Source organism: Gossypium hirsutum, chromosome D11 (assembly GCF_007990345.1).
Source record: "Gossypium hirsutum isolate 1008001.06 chromosome D11, Gossypium_hirsutum_v2.1, whole genome shotgun sequence".
NCBI lineage: Eukaryota > Viridiplantae > Streptophyta > Magnoliopsida > Malvales > Malvaceae > Gossypium > Gossypium hirsutum.
The window spans coordinates 10117373-10137889 of NC_053447.1; the positions used below are offsets into that span (position 1 = coordinate 10117373).

The 20517-nt window shown below is 34.6% G+C and overlaps 3 protein-coding genes, 1 long non-coding RNA gene and 1 pseudogene across 4 annotated transcripts; 3 read left to right on the top strand and 2 right to left on the bottom strand.

Annotated features, from left to right (window-relative positions):
• Nucleotides 1-1020: 1020 nt before the first annotated feature.
• Nucleotides 1021-4306, top strand: LOC121223729 (probable receptor-like protein kinase At5g24010). The gene has a single exon (XM_041105989.1). It carries the CDS (start codon nt 1105-1107, stop codon nt 3736-3738), a length of 2634 nt encoding a protein of 877 aa, XP_040961923.1. The 5' UTR covers nt 1021-1104; the 3' UTR covers nt 3739-4306.
• Nucleotides 4307-8290: 3984 nt separating this feature from the next.
• Nucleotides 8291-12151, top strand: LOC107912238 (probable receptor-like protein kinase At2g23200; annotated as a pseudogene).
• LOC107912239 (uncharacterized) lies at nt 12092-13257 on the bottom strand. Its single transcript, XR_001688106.2, has 3 exons — nt 13010-13257; nt 12601-12740; nt 12092-12487 (listed from the first exon to the last, which is right to left on the bottom strand). It is a non-coding gene; the product is annotated as an uncharacterized lncRNA (long non-coding RNA).
• Nucleotides 13258-16102: 2845 nt separating this feature from the next.
• Nucleotides 16103-17216, top strand: LOC107912236 (chitinase 10). Its single transcript, XM_016840318.2, has 2 exons — nt 16103-16623; nt 16726-17216. Exons 1-2 carry the CDS (start codon nt 16163-16165, stop codon nt 17090-17092), a joined length of 828 nt encoding a protein of 275 aa, XP_016695807.2. The 5' UTR covers nt 16103-16162; the 3' UTR covers nt 17093-17216.
• A 432-nt stretch (nt 17217-17648) lies between these two features.
• On the bottom strand, nt 17649-18938 carry LOC107912237 (auxin-responsive protein IAA30). Its single transcript, XM_016840319.2, has 4 exons — nt 18486-18938; nt 18202-18395; nt 17999-18101; nt 17649-17882 (listed from the first exon to the last, which is right to left on the bottom strand). The coding sequence occupies exons 1-4, from the start codon at nt 18641-18643 to the stop codon at nt 17825-17827; spliced, it is 513 nt and encodes a 170-aa protein (XP_016695808.1). The 5' UTR covers nt 18644-18938; the 3' UTR covers nt 17649-17824.
• Nucleotides 18939-20517: the final 1579 nt, after the last annotated feature.

The following is a 20517-nucleotide window of genomic DNA, read 5'->3' on the forward strand; positions in this document are numbered from 1 at the left end:
CTCCTCCAGCTTCTATTTCTTGAATCTAACTTGATATTTTAGCTCCCCATAGTCTCCTTGTTATCTTTCTCTCTTGAGAGATATGAAAATTCTTTTGATTTCTAGGTGAAAATGATAAATTTTTGGTAGAATGACCAATTTGTAAAGAAAGCAAAACTTTCTTTCTTCTCTTCTCTTCTAACGTGAAATGCATGGAAAGATGGTGGGTTGGATGATTCTTCATCTTTCTTTTCTTATATATATATACTAAATCAAATACTAATAAAATAATAAAATATTATTTAAAAATTAAATTAAAATATTAATAAACTAATATTTATTTATTTAATTAATCTAAAATATCTCCAATATCATCATTGTTTTCTAGATTTCTCTCTCTTCTAATTGACCATTTTGCCCTTCATGATCTCTTAAAATTCCATCCTTGAGTCATCACTTAATTTGATAAAATTGTGATTTAGTCCCTTAAAATTATTGACTTTTTTCAATTTGGTCCTAATCTATCCATTTTCCTTAGTTTCTAAATCATTCCACCCTTAAAATATTTACACCATTGGTCCTTCAAATTTTTTATATTTACACTTTAACCCCTCAAATTTTGAGTATTTACTCTTGGGCAACAAATTTTTTCTTACTTTTGCGATTTAATCCTTTCTTGAACTAGTATGTCATAATATACTTCCCAATGTTGACATAACTCCAAAATTTCCCCTTTTTTTCGCTTTATTTCCTTATTTTATTATATCAAATATAATATCTTACTGTAAAAAAAATTTTGGGTATTACACAATAACTTCTATTAGTTGATAAAAAGAGCTTTCATATGTTCTGAAATGTGTGTCTTTTTGTAATCGATTTATGCTGTTCTTTTCTACCAAAAGAGAATTTGTGGTTAGAGTATACTAAAAGAAATGTAAAAAATAAAGAATTGCAATATGAACGCAATAACCCTAATCCTTTATTAAAGTTAAAGAAAGATAATCTTTTAGGTTTACATACCCTACTTCTTTATTAAAGTTAAAGAAAGATAATATTCCTTTTTAGACTGCCCCCACTAATAATTCATCAACTTTTAACTAGCTCCCAAATCTCAAGGAAATTGCAATGCTTTCTAACTTCCACACCAAAAAAGTGGAGATGAATTATCTCAATTTCCTTTATTCGGTTTCAATGTGTCTACTACCTTCTATTCTTACTTACACTTGCCTCCTTTACCATCTCATTCCTCCAATGGAAAAGCTTCAAAACCTCCTCCTCCTCCAGTTGTTGCTGCTTCTTCCCCTTTCATCAGCTTACATGCCTCCAGATAAGTACTTCATCAACTGTGGATCTAATTCTAACGTCTCAGGCAGCGGAGGTCGAAACTTTGTCGGTGACCTGAATTCCGGTGTTTCCTTCTTTGTGGGGCAAAGCAGCCCTGTCACTCATGCAAATCCTTCCTCATCTCAACTCTATCAATCCGCAAGAATCTATCGACGCCCTTCCTTTTACGAGTTTGTAATTAATGAGAGCGGCACCTACTTTGTACGTCTTCATTTCTTTGTTTCTTCATCTGATTCTAATCTAGCCACAGCTAAATTTAATGTCTCAGCTTCAGGATTTTGGCTATTATCAGACTTTACTCTCAAGAACAGTATTAGTTCACCTGTCATCAAAGACTTTTTGGTCACCATCAATGTAAAAAGATTTAGGATCTACTTCATACCTTCTCATGGATCAAACTTGGCTTTCGTAAACGCCATCGAAGTCTTTCTTGCCCCCGAGGATTTCATCCCCGATACCGCTTCTCGTGTTACTCCTGCAGGAAGTAGAATTTCTTTTGATGGTTTGCCTTCTCAGGTGTTGCATACACTCTTTAGGATTAATGTTGGAGGGCTTACCCTCACACCAGAAAATGATACATTGTGGAGGAACTGGATACCGGATGATAGTTTCTTGCTTAATCCAATGGCTGCAAGGAACAGTGACTTCTTCTCTGATTCACCTAACTATCGAGAAGGAGGAGCCACTGAATATACTGCCCCAAGCCCTGTGTATAGGACTGCAAAAGAAATGAATATAGATGAGAGCAGACAACTAAATTTCTTCAATGTTACGTGGAGTTTTAATGTGAGCAAGAGTTCTAGTCACTTCGTTCGGGTCCACTTTTGTGACATAATTAGTGTATCTCTTAATGTCATAATCTTCGATCTCTATATCTACAACAAGTTTAGTGCGAGGATTAATCCATATGATAAAATGGGTCAGTTGGCTACTCCATTTTACTATGATTTTGTGGTTGATTCTGATGAGTCCGGAATCATGAACATAAGTATCGGGCCTCGATCGGATTCTCAAAATCAAACTGCCTTTCTGAATGGGCTAGAGATAATGCAGTTAATGAAGAAATCGAATTTTGTTTCGTGGCCAGGGAAGCCTGAAAGTAATAGGACTAGTCTGTTTGCTATAGTTGGCTCCATTGGTGGGGGTTCATTTGTTATTATTTTGGTAGCAATAGTGCTTCTGAGTTTGAAAAGGAGAAAAGCAAAGCCTAGACAATCTTCAAGTTGGCCTTTCTCCGGGCCTTTCTATGCAAGAAGCAGTTCTTACAATAGAATGTCTGAAAAGACTTCCAATATGTTGCCTTCCAATTTAAACCTTGCTTTGAGATTATCATATCATGAAATTGAGCAATCAACCAAGAACTTCGATTCCAACTTGGTGATTGGGGAGGGTGGATTCGGAAAAGTCTATCAAGGAATGTTTCGTGGCATGAAAGTGGCTGTGAAAAGGAGTGAACCAGGACATGGCCAAGGCCTTTTAGAGTTCCAAACCGAGATAGTGGTCTTATCTCAAATTCGCCATCGTCATCTTGTTTCCTTAATCGGATATTGTGATGAAAGATTTGAAATGATACTGGTCTATGAATTCATGGAGCAAGGAACTCTTAGAGATCATCTCTATTATTCAACTGCCGATCTTGAGAAATCATACAGTGCACGTTCTGAATTCTCTTGGAAGCAAAGACTAGAAATTTGCATCGGTGCAGCTAAAGGCCTTAATTACCTGCACACAGGTGCAGCTGGAGGAATCATTCACCGTGATGTTAAGTCAACAAACATCTTGCTTGATGAACAATTTGTGGCCAAAGTTGCTGATTTCGGTCTTTCAAAATCAGGCATTCCTGATGTAGAACATAGCGTCGATGTAAAAGGTACCTTTGGTTATCTTGACCCTGAATACTTCATGTCTCTACAGTTGACAGATAAATCCGATGTGTATTCTTTCGGAGTTGTACTCCTAGAAGTCCTTTGTGCCAGGCCAGCGGTCATCAACTCGAACAGGAGGGAGGAAGTGAACTTAGCTGAATGGGGAATGTATTGGCTGAGGAAAGGTCAACTTGATAATATTATTGATCCAATACTAGTGGATACTATTAATCCCAACTCATTTAGGAAGTTTGCTGAAACAACAGAGAAGTGTTTGAAGGTATATGGTAGTGAAAGGCCAATCATGCGTGATGTTTTGTGGGACTTGGAATATGCATTGCAGCTTCAGCTTACTCCAATCAACAGAGGCCCGCTTGAAGATAGTATAACCAATGCTTCATTGGAATTTTCGATACCTGTTCTCCATCGATTACCGTCCAATAGCTTTCCAACTGTTGATGAAGACAACACTACTCTAGTATTTGATGATACTTCAGATGTAACTGCTAGTGAAGTATTCACAGAATTGAGGATTGGTGATTCTAGATAATCTCCACTGGTTTAAAGGAAAAACGCCATTTTTTTGGAAGAATTTCAGTGGTGTAGGACAATGGGAACCCCATCAATATACATGTTTCACTGCAGTAATACAAAGTAATTTCTCATGAGTGATGTACAAGCCCATTTTGCCCAGGCCCAAAAACTCACTTAAACCTACCCAAACCCAATTACAATACCCAAATAACCCATTACAGGCCCAAAACCCAAACCAACTAGATCTAGCCCAACAGTCCACAAACCCAATACCCATCAGCAGAAACAAGGATAGCAAAACAGTAACCTTAACCCTAGGTGCGCCGCACCTAGGGTCGTCCACTTGCCCTGCCACAGCCGCCACCGCCATGCCCACTTGCCACTGCTCACCTGCTCCGCCGCACATCAATCATCTGCAAAATGAAGGAAAACACGCAAGTAGAAACAAGAAAGAAAAAACAAAAATAAATCATGTATGTTTCAGCTATAAAAGCCTTGAAAATGCTTTGTTGTTTTGGGGGGTTACAAAAAAAAACAGAGGAGAAATAAAAAAAGCAATCGAATTTCTAAGGTGATTTTCCTTATGTTATTTATTTACTATTTTTTCTAATAATTTTACAAAGAAAAAAACAAAAAAGGTTAGGGTTTTACCTATTTTGGTGGCAGTGAAAGGAGAGAACCGAAAGGTTTTTTCTCACTTTCGGCCCGATTTGTTGAGATCTCGACATTTTTAGCCCCAAAACAGAACTCCTCGCGAAGAGGCGCTTAAAAGGGACACTTTTTATTTTCGCCAATCGCCGTACACAGCGGCATCGACAACAGCGACCGGCGGAGAGGGATTTGAAAGAGTGTTTTTGAAAAAAAAAACATTTTGAAAGACAGAAAAAATGAAATTTTTGGGAAATTTTTTGGGATATATAGGAGCGTGAAACGACGCCGTTTTGGCCCAGCTCCAAAACGCCCAAAATGACGTCGTTTTGCGTCAGACCCGATTACCGACCCGTCTACTCCAGGATCCGCTTGTTTTTTAAAACGGAAGGGCTAATTACGCTTTCAACCCTTCCGCTTTTAAATAATTTTGCAATCAAGTTCTTTTTGTTTTTAAATTCGCCCTGTAATTTATCTTGCTTTACAATCTGGTCCATTCCCAAACGCAATGTTTTGGAGGGTAGGAATATTTCTCATTTTGGTCCCTCTATTTTTACGCGCGTCACATTGGGGCTCTGATTCTTTTTTTTAATTTGGATCTTTAATTTTATTTCTTTCTCAATTTAATCCCTTTCGCGTTTTATTTTTAATTTGGGCTCTCAATTTTATTTTAACTTCATTTTAATACAGTTCTCATTTATTATCAATTCTTTTTTATATTTATATCTATATATATACATACATACATTTTCATAATATATATACGTACACGTATATATATTTTTTATAATTTATTTAATATATATATACATACTCATATTTTTTATATATATTTTATAATTTATATACATATCCATATATATATACATATATCTATATACATATTTTTTTTCACGAATATATATATACATACTTATATATTTTTTATAATTTTTATATACATATACGTGTATATGCATACTTACATATACTTTTATATTTAATAATTTTAAAATACATATAAATACATATATTTTTCATATTTTCATAATTTTATGTATATACATACATATATATTTCTCTTATATGTACACATATACTTTTATATTTTACAATTTTTATCTATTTTCTTTGTTGTTATTATTGATTCACTTGATGTTCATTTATTCATTTATCTACATATTCATTATTATTACTTTAAATGCTCTATTTTTTTACTTGTTTATTTGCTTGTTATTGTGTACATGATTGATTTGTTTTTTTATTTATCTTTTTATTATTTTTGTTTTGCTCATATTATTTTTACTTATATTATCATAATTGTTGTTCTGTCATGTATGATTTTTATTCAAATACAAAAAGAAAATTTTAAATTAAGGCAATATTTTGAGTTTGGAAATTCAAGAAAATGTGCCCTAATGTGCTGGGTTTTGATTTCTCGTTTAGCCAAATAGCCTAATATCCTTTTAAAATTTCAAAGTATGGATTTTGGAAACTATAAGGTGATCTTGGTTTCGAGAGTTTAAAGTATCGTATCCTAATGTGCTGAATGTTATATTCTTTCGAAACAAGAGAATCCTAAATTCCAACCCATATTATTCGAAATTTTTTTAGGATCGTATTTTTAAAATTCTTCAAAGTTTTCAATCTTCGACACTAAAGACACTAAATAATCAACTAGGTACTAATTTTGGGCGTTACGAGGGTGCTAATCCTTCCTCGTATGTAACCGACTCTCGAACCTGTTTTTCTAAATTTCGTGGACCAAAATCGTTGTCTTAATAAAACCAAATCATTTATTAAAAACAACCACTTTTTGAGGTGACCTGATCACACCTCATTAAAAAAGATTGGTGGCGACTCCCGTATTCGTTTCCTTTTTTCAAAATCCAAGTCGACCCCGTTTTATCAAAAAAATAGTGTCAACAAGTGATCTTGTTTTTAGTTTCGATATCAATCTTGTTGACACCATTTTTTGTAAAACGGGATCGGCTTGGATTTTTGAAAACAAAAACGAACATTAGAGTCGCCACCAATTTTTTTTTGATGAGGTGTGATCGGGTCACCTCGTAAAACAGTTGTTTTAAATAAACGGTTTAGATTTATTAAAATAATGCTTTTGGTCTGCAAAATTCAGAAAGATAGGTTCGGAAGTCAGTTACGTATGAGGAAGGATTAGCATCCTCGTAACGCCCAAAAATTAGTACCTAGTTGATTAATTAGTGTCTTAATATAAAAGATGTGCAAAGATTTTAAAATACGATCATTGTATTAAAAAACTTGTATAAATCAAATTAACCGTTAAAACCCTTTCATTTCAAAGAGAAAATGTTATACCTAATGAATTAGGGTATGATATTTCACCTCCTCAAAAAATGAGCTTGTCCGAAAACTAACGCAATAAAGTTTAAAAAGATATTCAATTGTTTAAGTCAGATAAAAAAATCGCAGCTCTCAATACGTTAGGGCACAATTTCTCAAAATTCTAAACATTGTCTATTGCCTTTATAATTTTTTTAAAAAAATTCTCATTTCAAGAAAACAACGTGTCATATCCAATGCGTTAGGACACAACGTATTAAATTCCCGATAATGAGCTTTTTATGTTTTTCTTATTAAAGAGCATTCTCGATTATTCAGATTCAATGAAAAAATTAAAACCCAATACATTAGGACTCAATCCTCTCAAATCTAAACACGAAATTTTGCTTATTTGAGAGTCGAAACTTATACGTCGAGATAAATTAATCTAACTTGAAATAGTAGAAATAAAACACGAGATTAACATGCGTACAAAGCAATATTGAATGCAATAGTATAAAAATAATACGAGCAACAAAAATAAAAATGAACGAATAAAAAGGACAAATTAATAACATGCAAAATAAAAAATATAATAAACAAGTAAGCTTAAAACATTCTTTTAAAATAATGATGAAAACATAAATAAATAAACAAATAAAGAGAATGAATAGAATTATAAAAAGATATATATGTATGTGTTTATGAAAAAAATAGGTATATAGATATATACAGATATGTATGTAAATAAAAAATACATACAAAAAATAACTATGTATATATATACGAATATAAATAAGTTATAAAAATATATATATGCATATATGTATATGTAAATTATAAAGTATGAAAAGGATATAAATATATATATATCAATCAAAGATGTGTATGTAGAATAAAAATAGCTTTCTACCATTTATATAGATATATAAATAAAATAGTATTGTGTAAAACTATTAGTGATTTTTAAACATAGAAGTATATAAAAATAAACCTTTCTTTAAAAATATATATTTATAAAATAAAATCATTAAAAATATATAGACAATATTGAATTAGTATAAAAACCTAGACTAATACATTATGAAATATAATATATGATAAAAGAGTTAAAATAATAGCACATAATAAAATAAAATAATGTATAAAAGGGGTAAACAAATATATAAATTAATACAACAATAATACTTACAATAATAATAATCATAATAATAATCTAATTAGTTAATAATAATAAAATAACAATGAAAAAGGGCTAAATTAGAAATAAATAAAATCTTAGGAGCGAAATCGGGAATAAACAAAGAAAAGAAAGGTCAAATTGAACGTGCGGTTAACGAGGAGGGGCCAAATGGGCAATAATCCCATCCTCCAAAAAGCATCGTTCCCTTAGAGATTGAATCGTGATAAAATAAAATTATTGGGCTTAATTAAAAGAAATAAAAACAATCAAAAGGATCTAATTGAAACAGTTGTAAAATTCGGAAGGACCAATATGGCTATTCTCCCAATTTAAAAGAAAACACGCGGATCCCTGGGTGTGGGTCGGGTCGCGCACGGGTCGCACAAAACGGCGCCGTTTTGGCACTAAAAGACCCTGAATGAAACGGTGCGATTTTGCAACACTATAAAAGCTAATTTTTTTTCAAAACTCATTTCTTCTTCTTTTTCAGAAAAAATACAAAGTATTCTCTCTACCCCGATCTACGGCCAAATAAACCAAAAAAAAGAGAAATCTTTGGATCTGCCTCCCCTTTTGCTGCGGCTTTTCGCCTAACCCCGAGGATTAAGTGGCCTTGCAGATCAAAGAGTGGGACACCGACAAACGGGTAAATATTTTGTTTTATTTTCTCTTTTAAGAATCAAAACAAATGGAAAAATATCATCTTTTTTGTTTAAACCCGATCTTTAGACCCTTTGGTATTCGATCCCCTGTTTCTTTTTTTCTCGTATGTAAAAAAAACAATAGATAAAAGGTAGAGTAAAAAAAACAAAATTAAAAAGAATTAAAATGCAAAATCCCAGTAAACCTTCTAAAGACTTCTCCGTTTTGGTGTTTTTTATTTTTTCTTCCTTTTTTATTTCTGGAAAAGACCCCTTTTTACAAAGTGAGGTTCGGCTCTTATAGCCGAAAATACAAGATTTTTCCTTTCTTTTGTTGCTTGTTTTCTTTTCTTTTGCGGGTTTTCTTTTGCGGGTGGAGCAGGTGGCTGAGCGGTGGCAAGTGGGCGGTGACCGACGTGACAGTGGCAGCTAGGGTTTGACCGTTCTTCTGTTTCTGATTTGATGTTGGGATTTGGGCTACTGTTAATCGGGCTTAGGGTTATTGGGTCGGGTATTGTAATTGGGCTTGGTTTTTAAATGTTTAGTTTTGGTTGTAATTGGGTTTTTGGGCCCTGGGTAAATTTGGGCTTGTACAAATCTGATAGTATGTTAATTTCTGCCAAATGGTTCCTGAAATGGTGATTGGAAGGTTACAACTATAAGTATAAATTATTGAAAGAATCTTAGAAGAATATAGTTTTGATGTGACCAGATTGCAAGAAGACAAATCGTCTTTATATACATTTAAGCTTACATCAGCATCACACTGTTTCTATTGACCAAGTAAATGCCTGTAAAGCCAGAAATGTCCTCTACCGAATGAACAAAGTCTATAATTACGAGGGCATTTAAGGCATTTCCCAATGCAACACGGCTTAGAATTTTCTCTGAGCCTGTTTTGGTTCATAAACGAATTCAGACTCCCTGTTGACTTATCTTCAATCCTTCAATAGGAATCATTGATTCACATAATGGAATTGTTTTGAAGAAACAAAGTTTAACCAAATACTGCAAATCAATGGGAAAGTTTCAGTGGGATAAACACCATGAGTCTTTAAGCCTTTTTCTTTATCTTGTCATTTTCTTCTCATATCAGCTGCCTTCTTCAGCATACACATTTCCAGACAAGTATTTCATCAACTGTGGATCAAACATCTCCGTAAACGTCAGTTCCCAGACCTTTGTCAGTGACTCGAATTCGGATGTTTCATTTACGGAACAAAATAGCTTTGTCACATACAACAGGCAGGCATCAGAAACACCACCTCTGTATCAAACTGCAAGAGTTTTTCGGAAGCAGTCTTCATATGAGTTCAAAATCAATACTAATGGCACTTACCTGGTACGCCTTCATTTCTCTAACTCAACTGATGTCTCAGATGCTATTTTCAATGTTTCAGCTTCAGGTTTTCTCCTCTTGCATGATTTCACTGTCCAAAAAATTGGCAGCTCCACTATAACAAAGGAATTCATTTTGAGCATTCCAATAGGCAAATTTTTAATCTACTTTGTACCGCAAGGATCTTCTTTCGCATTCATCAATGCCATCGAGGTCTTTCCGGCCCCTCCAGATTTCATTTCTGATGAGCCTACACAGATTAGTCGGACTGGAAATAGCAATGATTACAAAGGCCTGCTCTCTCAAGCATTACAGACGATTCATAGGATTAATGTTGGAGGCCCTACACTTACACCAGATAATGATACTTTGTTAAGAACATGGCTTCCTGATGATAGTTATCTGACCAATTCAGGCATTGCAAAGAATAGTGGAGTTTTCTCAGGTAGGCCTAATTATGATCTTGTTACCGATTTTAGTGCACCAGATCTAGTATACAGGACTTCCAAAGAGATGGCATCAAACGACTCCAATATAACCTGATCTTATGATGTAACCAGAGATGCTAGGCACTTGATTCGGGTTCATTTCTACGATGTTATTAGTGTATCACAGAATGTTTTAAGTTTTTTTCTCTATATAAATAGCAACTTCAGCCAGAACATTAACCCTTACCGAGAAGTGGGTAAACTGGAGACTCCATTTTTCATGGACTTTGTGGTTGATTCTGATGATTCAGGGTTCATAAACATCTCCATAGGGCCTGATAGTAATTCTATAGTTTAAAATGCTTTTCTAAATGGCGTTGAGATAATGGAAATGATGGGGAAATCTAATTTGGTCCCTGTAACACATAAGTCCAACAATATGTCTCCCTTCATTATTGGTGGTGTGGTCCTCGGAGGTCTTGTTCTTGTCTGCATCTTTGGAGGTCTATTGTTTATTGGACTGAGACGTAGGAAGCCAAAACCTGTTGAAACTTCAGAATGGTCACCATTACCTATATTTAAAGGAAGTTCTCATGGTAATTCCAAGACACCAAGCAAAGAGGGAACCATTACTGCTTCTCCTGTGCCTAACTTGAACCTTGGTTTAAGGATACCATTAGACGAGATTCAGTTGGCAACAAAAAACTTCGATAAGAAGTTGCAGATTGGTAAGGGTGGATTTGGGACTGTCTATCAAGGGACTCTCCGGAATGGCTTGAAAGTGGCTATGAAACGAAGTCAGCCAGGGTCAGGTCAAGGTCTACTGGAATTTCAGACGGAGATCATGGTTTTATCAAAAATTCGACATCGCCATCTTGGTTCTTTGATCGGATATTGTGATGAAAGGCTTGAGATGATACTTGTGTACGAGTTAATGGAGAAAGGAACTTTGAGGGATCACCTATATAACGCAAAACTACCTTGCTTGTCTTGGAAGCAAAGGCTCGATATTTGCATTGGTGCTGCAAGAGGACTTCATTACCTTCACAAAGGTGCATCTGGGGGCATCATTCACCGTGATGTCAAGTCGACAAACATCTTGCTCGATGAGAACCTTGTAGCCAAAGTAGCTGACTTTGGCCTTTCAAGATCAGGTCCTCCGGATCAATCTCATGTTAGCACAGGCATTAAAGGAACTTTTGGTTATCTTAATCCTGAGTACTTTAAAACACAACAGCTGACAGAGAAATCTGATGTTTATTCGTTCGGAGTGGTTCTTCTTGAGGTGCTCTATGCAAGGCCGGCTATCAATCCTGCACTCCCAAGAGAGCAAGTGAACCTAGCAGAATGGGGAATGCGTTGCAAGAACAAAGTATTGCTTGATCAGATTGTGGATCCATCCATAAGAGATCAGATCAATCCCAACTCATTAAGAAAATTTGCAGAGATAACAGAGAAATGTTTGCAAGAAGATGCCTGTGATAGGCCTGGCATGGGTGATGTGGCATGGGACTTGGAGTATGCGTTACAGCTCCAGCAAACAGCGGTTGTCCAAGAGCCACTCGAGGACAGTGCATCAAATGTTAACGGTATGCTATCGTTGCATGTTATCCAGCATTTACCTTCCATAAATATCGAATTTGAGGGAGATGATATGTCCATCATAAAGGAGGATGAATCTGACTCAGTCCCATCGGCAAGTGGAGTTTTCTCCCAATTGAAAATGGATGAAGCCAGATAAATCATTTGGTTTATAAAGCAAAGTTTCCCGGTGTAATGTTTTTTGTTCTACCCTATGTTTCACATCTGGAATTAAATTTGGCACTGCTTTCATAAGCAAGACATTTCAATTACAGTGTTTAAACTGCAAGATGTATAATATAATAATGTAACAACCATTTTCAAGATTACATGTTTACCAGACTAGATGGTTAAACTGTACACATGCCAGCTAGAAACACAACTTATATAACATATGTACCAATACTAGAGTCCTGAATATTACAAACCAGAAGGACAAAAGGAAAAAAATGAGCAACATAAATCAGAATGAGAGAGATTTGTACTAAAGACCAGGGCCTTTTCTGCTCGGTCCGGAAGCCGAAGTTGCCGCTTGCTACTCCTGCTTTGATAAAACCCAACCGCTGTGATCTTCAGCTGAATTTGAAGTCCTAACATATTTGATCTCGGGAACAGCTTCCTCACTTGCATCTCCAGTCATCTTTGTTGATCGAAGGGTTCTACAGCTGTAATACCCAATTTTAAGCCCGGGCCCAAATAAATAAACATCAAAAAAATAAAATAATAAACAGTCCATTTTTACATGTATGTGGCCCAATTATACTAACGGCCCAAATACCTAGCCCTAACAGCACACATCCGAAAAAACCTAGCCTTTTGCCCCAGCGCCGCACGTCAGCAAGGCTCCCTCGCACGCCTCCGCCGCAGACGAATCAGGCTACGTCGCCCCCGCACAACGCACGTTCTCCTCCAGTGCATCTGTAACAAACAACGAACAGCACTAAAATAACAGAAATATAGAAAAAGAGATTGTTTTTTACTCTGTAAAGATTCGGTTATAAAAACCGATGGACATCTGCAAACGTTTTTTTTTTACGCATATTGAAGAAAGAAAACAAAAAAATCGAGGCAGAAAAGTTTTTTTGATAGGTGATTTTCTTCGTCTTTTATTTCTTTCTCTTTTTTCTCTTTGATTTTTTTTTCTTGGTGCACCAAACGAAAATAAAAGAAAGAAGAGAGGTCCTTACCAACATAGGCGCGCCGTCGACATCCTGATTTGCTTCGTCTAAATCGAAGTTAAAAAGGGGGGGTTTCGGCATGAAGAGCAGAGGAGAGGATACAGCAGTTCTTGCGACTGCTGTTACTGAAAATGGAGTAGAATATCAGATTAGAGTTTGAAGTTGGCTTTCCTGAATTTGCTTCAAAACGACGTCGTTTAAGCTCAGTTCAAATAGCTTCAAAACGACGCTGTTTAAGAGGCGAGACCTGATGATCTGACCCGATACGAGAAAGAGGATCCGCGTGTTTTATACTGATGATTTATTTGCGCATTGAATCCTCCTATTTTCTCGATTTGTTTTGATTCAATCCCTTTCATTTTTTTAATTTTGGCCATATAAGTTTATCTTGTTTCCAATTTCATCCTCTTATCAGTTGAGGATACATATGTCCAAAACGATGCTGTTTTCAATTATCTGACCTGGTTTCCTAGACTGGTGCGCTTAATTGCTGCATTAGTCCCTTCAATTTCAAACAAATTACAAATCGGTGCCCTTTTATTTTATTTATTTTCAAATTTTCCCCAAACATTTGCTTTAGGACTAATTTAATCCTTTTTGTACATGTTTTTTTTTTAAATAATTGATTTGATATCATTTTTATTATTACTATTATTAATAATATTATTAGTATGGTATTTGTTTATAAAATTACATTTTTTTATATACAATATTTCATTCTATACATTATTTGTTTTAAGTAGAGGTGTCCATGGGCCGGGTCGGGTTGAATTTGGGCCGGGCCCAGAAAAAATTTTGGCCCGGGACCTAGGCCAGGGCCCAGCCCGAAATATGGGCTTGGAATTTTATCTAGGCCCGGCCCGACTCATTTTTCGCATTTCTTTTATATATAAATTTGACATGTTTGTATATATATATTATATTTTTTAATTCACTTTCGATATACTACTATGTTTTTATATGAAAATATTTTATATAATATAATACTATTTTATGTATATATGCATATATAATTTATATTGAATTATGTTTACTTTATATAAATATTATTGATTTCATATTATAGTAATTATTAACTATAAATTTTCTTTTATATATATATTTACATATTTTAAAAATTATTTTCATCCATATAGTTTATATTAAGTTATTTTCATTATATATATGCCATACATACTATATTGTTGGTTTTGTATTATTGTATATCTTTTTAGCTTCTTTGTATATAGGTGGCTTATTTCCTTTAAAAAAACTTTATTTTATTATAGTTTGTTTATTTCAACTTTTTTTTGTATATATAACAATTTTAAAATTTATTAAGAAAAGGGTTATAAAAACTTATTAACAGCATTAAAAAGTTATAAAAATTAGGAATATATATAAGAAAATTATAGAAAATTTTTAGTAGGTGAAAGGTTTGGATTTGATTTTAATGGAAAGCTTGAAATATGATGATGATTAGTTTAATGTTTGGTAACTTAAGATGAGTGATAGTAATGGTTTTATTTGAGGAGAGATGATATGAGGGAAGTCAATAAAAATAGATTGAGGTATGATGTAAGATATGTGTGAATGAAAACAATAATGAGTAATAATTTTTTATTAAAAATGTTTTTTTAAAATTATTAGAGATTATTAAAATATTATGTTATAAAAATTTTAGAACTTATGCTTTTATAGATTTTATAATTTTTTATTTTTAATAATTTTATATAATCTTTAAAAATAAATTTAAAAAGTCAATTATACCCTCTTAAAATAATAAAAAAATTAAGTAAGCCTTCCATCCCGTCAGCATTTTTCATATTAAATGCCAAGCTAGCCATCATATTATTATTTTTCACGTCTGTCTAGGGCTTCAACGAAAAATCATATTATAAGGACTGAATTAATTAAAGACTCAATTGATTGCTTTTGAACGAGGGATTTAATTGGTTTTTAAATTAGAGAGGCCCTTTACACCAAAAATATGGGCTGGGCTACCACTTTATAAAAGAAAAAGTTCCAACTTTAACATAAACTGTATTTGGACAACTTAATTAGTGTAGGGGCTACGTTTAAATCCATGGAGAAGTAGAATCATATTAGCCGCCCCTTTAAGGCCTCGTTTGTTGTGATTTTGAGAAATTATATCATATGATTTTGATTGAGATTTAAGTAATATTTGTTATTTTATGATATGAAATTATTGGTATGATTAGGGGAGAAAGTATTGTATGAAATTGTAATTTCACGTCATCTCTATCCATTTCTAATAGAAGAATAACAAATTAGATTTTTTCGGAAGAAATTTATCCCCCATTATCTCACTGGCTGACCTTAACCCTTGTTATTTTGAGGTCATATCTAATATTCAGAGTTTACCTCGATTTGGTACCGCTCTCGCGGCCCGTACCGAAACAGTACTTTACCTCTAAATGTCCAATCAACTGAGAACCAGCTAGCTATGGATGTCACTTAGTTTAGATTTTAACGACCAGGGGTTTTCTTTTTTCTCCAAAGTATTGTTCTTTTCCCTATTGACGAATGGTAACTTAAAAAAAACCTGTGATCATTAACGACTAATTCCAAACTCCCACCGAATTATTTTTAAAATATAGATTCCAGTACTAGTCAATATAACACCAAAAAATTGGTTGAATCACATATATAGTGGACCTTTATCACTGTGAATACATTTGACAGAGTCCTCCCAACCCCTTTTACCGATTACATTAACTTGGGTTAATTAGGCAGAATTAGGTTTCCCGCTACCCATCTTTTAATTTCACGATATATTGGAAAACGTAATGAATAGACATTAAGCTTCCCTAGCATTTACATGCTCAACCTGGAACTGGGAAGAAAGTCATCGTATGTCGACATTTCCACTACATAGAGAAATGAGGAATAATTAGTTGCATCAAACCTATCTCTGGAAGCGATTGGGTCAACTCTTTACATATTACGACCATCTCAAATGGATTGACATTGACTTGTCAAAATATGATTTTAATGATTATTTCTTTTAAGTTTAAAACAAAGTCAAAAGCTCGACATGGCTGGCTGGCTTGTTTATGGGGTTTAATAACCCCTCCATCTTGTCCGCATGTTCACATGGGACGTATAGTGTGTATAAATAATAGGAGCTGCCTTCATCATGTTCATACAACAAAAACGATTATGGAATCCTCTTCTCTTATTTCCTTCTCATTGCTCTTTTGCTTTAGTATACTATTCTTTGGTTCAAATGGAGTCGAAGCTCGAAGAGCCCCTCCGTCCATCTCTTATTTGATTAGTGAAAATCTGTTTAATTCCATATTTCTACACAAGGATGATAATGCATGCCCTGCAAGAAACTTTTACAATTACACCTTCTTTATTCAAGCCGCGAAATGCTTTCCAAGCTTTGGCAACACAGGTGATATAGCTACCCGAAAGCGTGAGATTGCAGCTTTTCTTGCTCAAATATCCCACGAGACCACCGGCGGATGGGCCACCGCACCTGACGGACCATACGCTTGGGGCTTGTGCTTCAAAGAGGAAATCAACCCTCAAAGCAACTACTGTGACTCTACCAACACACAATGGCCTTGCTACCCTGGCAAATCATACCATGGAAGAGGCCCCATTCAACTATCCTGGTAATGATATTGCATTTTGTGTGCGCACTGCGCGTGTGTTTTATTGGAAGCTATTAAGCCAAGGCAAGGTTTAACTGAATAGATTGGTGTTATTGATAACAGGAATTACAATTATGGACCAGCTGGGAAGGCAGTGGGTTTTGACGGGCTAAGGAACCCAGAAATAGTAGCCAACAACTCCTTGATCGCATTCAAAACCGGGCTTTGGTTCTGGATGACGGAGCAGAGCCCAAAGCCGTCTTGCCACGATGTCATGGTTGGTAAATATGTCCCGACGGAAGCCGACTTGGCAGCTAATCGGACGGCGGGATATGGGTTGGTAACCAACATAATCAACGGTGGGTTGGAGTGTGGAATACCCAACGATGCACGTGTAAATGACAGAATTGGATTCTTTGAGAGATATGCTCAGTTGTTTAAAGTTGATACAGGGCCTAACCTAGACTGTGCGAATCAAAAGCCGTTTTAACAAAAATGGGGTTCCCTACCTCTGTTTTCTTCTTGTATAATAAAACAGGGCAGTACTTGTTTGTTGTGACCTTGTGATACAATTGTAATTTCCATAATAATAGTAAATGTTTATTCTGACGGAAGAGCAAAGGGTTTTTCTCAATGGAATTTTCTTTTTGTTTTGTTTTAGGGTTGATTCTCTGTGAGATTTTATGAATAGATTATTCTAAAATCCGACGTTAATGATCAAGGCTGAAACATGCAGGCAAATAGCATGGTTATAAGAAGAAAACGTCAAAGCATAAACTGACAATGACGTTCGAATCAGCTAATTTATTTGGTGCAGCCACAGCTCAAGAACTAAAAGTTTCCAGGCCTTCACTCGCCTATTCCTTCTAAGTGGACTATTGGGCTGAAGAGAGAGGAATAGAAGACGATTCAAAGGACAACAAGCTAGTGAAGACTTTATTGTAAATACTAAATACTATTGAAGAGATTGTACACAAGAGACTTATAGGTAAGAATATTAAAAGGCTTTCCTTAAGTTAAAACATCACAATCCATCACCAATAAAAGATTTGCAACCAAAAGACAAGACTGGTGCTTGTTACTCAATCATTCTAGTATGTCCATGTTACATTTTTTTTTAGAAAAAACCCTAAACATATCTCACCATATATTTTCTGCCTACGCATCTCCTATTGATTTTCACTCCACCAAAAAGAAAAGAAAAGAAAAACAATTTTTTTTATCAAAGTTCAGCACTTGATCTACTTATCTTCAATCTCCTCACAACCGACAAGAACATCCTACAGTACATGCATAGATAGAACAGCTTCAGCTGTGGTGTACTATAAGGAATGACCATCATCACCATATATAAGACATAACAGAATTTTGACATATGTAAATGTTGTTTACTTACTGCCAAGGAACATCACCAACCATCATCCAATCCCCTTCCTTGTCTTCATATGTTAGTACATGATATTCCTCGAAATGATCACCATTCACCTCAGCCTCAGCCCCTGCATGGATTTGCCAAAACTTTTGTTCAGGGGGAAAAGAAAAAACAGCTGTTGCCTTTTTAACGAAGGAAACAAAAGAAGTAGAAAGATGAAACTTAACATATGAGGTTTGTATTAAACATATGTTCAAGAGTTTTTATCAGGTCACAGTAACTCCGGCGATCCAACAGGTCTACTTTTCTACCAATAGGAATTCCTTCCATGTAAACCTTGACATAAAAAGTAGCGCTGTTGCACTCATCTTGTTCGGCAAGCTCCAGCCTTAGCAGCGGCTTTATTGGCGATCTTTGCTTCCTGATATACATGTATACGTACCAATTTACCCAAAAACAAATGGTAGTGTTTCTTTTGAAGATGATGGTGAGTAAATAACTAAACACGCACCTTGCATAAAGAGGAGAGGTTGAAATGCTAAGACCAAGGCTAAGATCGGTGTTATGGTCCCTCTGCGAGGAGGAAGAAGCAGCAGTAGCAGTGCTTGAGGAATCAAAGTGGTTGCTGCTCCCTATAGAAGATGAACAATAACTAATTGCCCTTCTCATTTTCTGAGATGTGGGAACTAAGACCGAAGAACAAAAGCCACCACCTTTGGTTTAAATAACCAGAAAGAGAAGGAAATACTGTATATATAATGGAAAACAGTGGTAGTAAGTATTGGTAGAGAATCAAGAGAGGCAGTTCTTTCATATTCCTGGCCATGGTTGGGATGATATGTCGTCAGAGCAGCCGACATGTATACGTCTTATCTCATGATTTTAACTTTTTGTTTCTTGGGAGTTTAATTCAAGGAGGCTCCATGTGCGGGTTCTGCTTTGCGTTTGCTTCTCTTGTGTGCAAGTTCAAGGGTTCATGCACAACACACGGGTAATTTTATAGCCTTCCGCATTTATATTTAGTCACCACCTCATAGCATAAATGTTTGATTTTTCTTTTGATAAACCATATTTGAATTGAAATATTAGTAATTTTATATGGTAAACTAGTATTTATTATATAATTATTTTAATAAAATATAATTATTATTTATATTTTCCATAAAACAGAATTTAAAAGATATCATGATGAAGTTATGCATTCAAACTCCAATTGTTGTTCTTTTTAAAACAAAATCTTTTTCCCCACGTGGAAAGGGAACTCTTGTTTTACCTTAAAAATAAAAGGTTTGTTATCATCTTTGTGTATCTATCACGTTAATAATTAACTCTAAGAAAAAGGGGAACAAGAAAGATTGGCTTGCACCAAAAGAAACGCCTATTTTGCGAGAAAGAAACTACAGGAAGGAAGATCTAAGATGAGAAAAAGCAAAAGCTGATGTCCCCCACCATTTCTTGCCCAAATCCATGTTAGCTTCGAAGGGCCATGGGATGGGAAACCTTTTGTTTTACTGTTCCCTGCACTTGTTTTCTGTCCCTTTAAACACACTACTGTTAGAACCTAAAGGTTTTTTAACATGCCAACGAAATAGTGACATCTAAATTCGAATTTTAAAATTTCTAATATTATTTTAAAAAACTTTTTTCCTCATTTACAGTTAATTTGTGGGGGGTTTTTTAATCAAGTATTGTCGCTATTGCTTTATATTTCAGAATACAAAAATTGTCAAGGATAGGCAGGGGTGAGGGCATTATCCCATTTTAGGGATTGCGCTAAAACTTTTTCTTCCCTGGTTTTTTCCCTATAATTTTTTCAATGACTTTTATTTTGAAATTATTACTCCGTTTTTAAAGCGTCAATAAGTTTAGGTGCTTCATGAGCGATGACCAAAAAGAAAAAGAAAAAAAAAAGAAATCTGCCGCCCAGTCTCAGGCTAAACATGAAGCTTTCCTTAAAAACCTAACTAGAAATTTCCATGCAGAAGGGAACTTTGGGTGAGAAATAAAACACAAGGCATGTTCTTCTTGGCAATAATTTTAGAATGACTCCTCATTCGGCTCCCAAAAGAACAAACATTAAACAACAAAATTATACTTCAATTATATTAGTTTTCTCAAATTAGTATCTAAACTATTAGATTGTTACCTATTTTATCTAACTGTTAGCCCCATTAGAAAAAAAATTAATCAATCACAACTTGCCACGTATTACCAAATTTTCTTATATTTTCTTGTTGTCAAATAATTTTTATCTTACATTTTCTCATCAACCAAACAACTAACAAAAAATTGATTGCTTCATTGAACAAAGCTTCCATCATTTATTATCTTCAAGTTTCAACTACTTCTGTCATCTTTAAACTTTCAGTCTTCTTCTTTCTTCACCGTTTGTTTTGGGGTGTTTCCATTTTATAAGTTTTTTTTTTGTTACTGAAACGTTAATGAAATTAAAGGATTAGATACTAAAATGGCATTGACATTTGAATCTATTCAAAAGAATCGAGTTAAATAGCAATAATGAATCGATTCAAAAGAAATAGCAA

Excerpts from the sequence above, each read along its gene's own strand:
- LOC121223729 (XM_041105989.1), top strand. The coding sequence starts at position 1,105 with ATGCTTTCTAACTTCCACACCAAAAAAGTGGAGATGAATTATCTCAAT.
- LOC107912236 (XM_016840318.2), top strand. The coding sequence starts at position 16,163 with ATGGAATCCTCTTCTCTTATTTCCTTCTCATTGCTCTTTTGCTTTAGT. Across the intron at positions 16,624-16,725 it reads GGCCCCATTCAACTATCCTG|GAATTACAATTATGGACCAG; the intron begins GTAATGATATTG and ends TATTGATAACAG.
- LOC107912237 (XM_016840319.2), bottom strand. The coding sequence starts at position 18,643 with ATGAGAAGGGCAATTAGTTATTGTTCATCTTCTATAGGGAGCAGCAAC. Across the intron at positions 18,396-18,485 it reads ACCTCTCCTCTTTATGCAAG|GAAGCAAAGATCGCCAATAA; the intron begins GTGCGTGTTTAG and ends CATGTATATCAG. Across the intron at positions 17,883-17,998 it reads GTTGGTGATGTTCCTTGGCA|GATGTTCTTGTCGGTTGTGA; the intron begins GTAAGTAAACAA and ends CATGTACTGTAG.